This window comes from Morone saxatilis, unplaced genomic scaffold (genome assembly GCF_004916995.1).
Source record: "Morone saxatilis isolate NCDOM2014 unplaced genomic scaffold, NCSU_SB_2.0 Contig4, whole genome shotgun sequence".
Taxonomy (NCBI): Eukaryota; Metazoa; Chordata; class Actinopteri; family Moronidae; genus Morone; species Morone saxatilis.
The window spans coordinates 510,704-513,041 of NW_023339984.1; the positions used below are offsets into that span (position 1 = coordinate 510,704).

A 2,338-nucleotide genomic window follows, 5' to 3' on the forward strand; every position below is an offset into this window, starting at 1 on the left:
AGGCAGAAACCTTGGACAGACCCTTCGGCTCTAGGTGGGTGGTCATCTGTCTCGACTACTTTTCTTTCCGTTCAAAACGTTTTTGTATATATTTCTTTACATGCTGGGAAATCTGCAGCATGGAAAGAAATTCTGCATTAGATGTTTGTACTGTAACCATGGAAACAGACAACGATCTCTGGGAAGGCAAATTCTTTAAAAAAAGTTACAGAGTCTTTTTTATATAATCTCTAATCTCATATCACTGGAAAGAGTGAGTTCTGCTGATTACAGCAGTGTATATATGACATATGCACGCTAATTTGACTGAGTTATGACTGGGACGCAAATTGCATCCGTGGGTACAGTCACATGTTACATGTGACTTGTTCTAGGCAACAAGGATTGGACTTAATGACAAAAGAAACAAACTAAATAATTATTTTTATTTTATTATAATTACAAGAGCACAGCGCTGAGAAAAAAAAACTACATCATAAAATACATTTTTATTCAGATTTTTCACTGCCAGCAAAGACGATATGAAAAGTGCAAGCAATATATTATATATTATATTTGTATTGTGTTTTCTTTGCCTACCCTGCCGATGATGATTGCAGGCATGTTAGAGGCCTGCATGTAGGTAACCACTGACATGGGAGTGACTGGAGACAGCAGGAGGATGAGCAGGCCAAAATACACAATCAGGAAGAGGAGACCTGGGAGAGAAAAAAAAAAACTGGTGATAATCTGAGGGCCAATATCAGACTAATAGAGGATTTCTTTAAGACTGTATCCAGGTTTGAGTTTTTCTGGGGTTTGGTTCCGTTTAATTAACAGCCTATATGGGATTTCTTGCCTGATACTGATTTTAGAGGGTAAAAATTTACCAATATCCGATTTTTAGAAGCTGGAATGAAAATAGATCTTGAGGAATGTGCACCGATTATGCACCAAAATGACTCACAAGCACTTCAAAGGCTGCTTTCTCACTATTAGGACCAGGCTATTTAAGTTAAATATTCTTTAACATGTTTAACATATACACTGTCAACAAATTCTAGCTGACATTGCTGAGAGCTGCTGCTTCTCTTACTTTGTGCTGCTTGCTACAGTATTGTAAATCACACACAGTGCACTCTGCTGGATAAACTTTGCAGTGACACCAATATATTTCCATCTTTAATAATAAATAAATGAACAAATGAACGAATGAATGAATGAAAAGGGATCAAATGTTGATATCAGTATTGGTCTTAAAAATGAAGTTAATTCGGACCATGAGTGATTGTTTAGAGTGCATGCAGTCTTACCTCTGCTGGTTCTTCCTCCATAGTACTGAATGAGGAAGCCAATGGTGACGGTCTGCAGCATGAGGAACAGAGCCTCACCCCAGGCACTGAGATGACATTTAGCACGTTACTCACTTTGTCACTCAACATATGAAACAAAAAGGTGTGCTTCATCTGAACTGACATAGAATGCAATGATTACAACCGTGAGTGCTCCATGTACATTTCCACTTCAGAGTTGATTTACATATGGCCCAACCTGAAAGGGAACTTGTTGGCAATGCTGTAGGCCATTGTTCCTGTGATGGCTAGCAGCTCCAGCAGAACAGACTTGAAGCTCAGTCCCTCAGCGCTCTTTGCTCCCATCAGCTTTAAGATCTGAGGCAGCTTCACTGTGAACAAGGAGGAAGGAAAGTCAAAGTATACAGTGCGCATATCTAAAAACATTCTGCATTTCTGTAATAAAAAACAACTATCAAAAGCCACCAATTTTTAAGCAGTCCACCCATCCATTTTCTAGTTTTGCTAAAAGTTTGCACTGTAAAATAAATAGAAACACACAGGTTGACTGTTTTACACAACAACACATTTTTAATACTTTGAGAAATACAAATTAGGGCGCAACATGGCAAGTGCAATATTCTAATTTTCTTAATGCTAAAATGTGTGACAAACATTATTAATTCATTATAATGAAGTATACTAGAAATCCTGCTTTCCTTCCTTTACATGTTTGACATGTTTGTTTGGTACGGACACAAATTAAAACTCCCACACTAATTGTGAATCATATCGCACTGGCAATATCTGTGGAAATAATCACAATATGTCTTTTTTTTACCATATCGTGCAGCCCTTGTATAAACATATTTTTCCGATAAAACCTATTTTGAATTTAACAAAAGAAACTAAAGTTCTCAAGTGTTACATTTTATCTAAACAAAGGCAGCTGTACAAGAACTTAAACTAAATAAAATAAGGGTCTAAAACTTACAAATTATGGATTTCAATCAGCACAGCACATAGCATATCAAAGTACAGGAAAGGAAAGGAGAAAGTTGACAGAG

At 37.0% G+C, this 2,338-nt stretch overlaps 1 protein-coding gene across 1 annotated transcript in view; it reads right to left on the reverse strand.

Annotated features, from left to right (window-relative positions):
* Positions 1–2,338, reverse strand: part of mpdu1b (mannose-P-dolichol utilization defect 1b) — a 7,483-nt gene that overhangs the window by 2,017 nt on the left and 3,128 nt on the right. The window contains exons 3-5 of the mRNA XM_035675697.1: positions 1,531–1,663; positions 1,293–1,378; positions 580–698 (exon numbers count right to left, since the gene is read on the reverse strand). Coding sequence (XP_035531590.1) covers positions 580–698; positions 1,293–1,378; positions 1,531–1,663 — 338 coding nt within the window. The remainder of the gene's footprint in view (positions 1–579; positions 699–1,292; positions 1,379–1,530; positions 1,664–2,338) is intronic.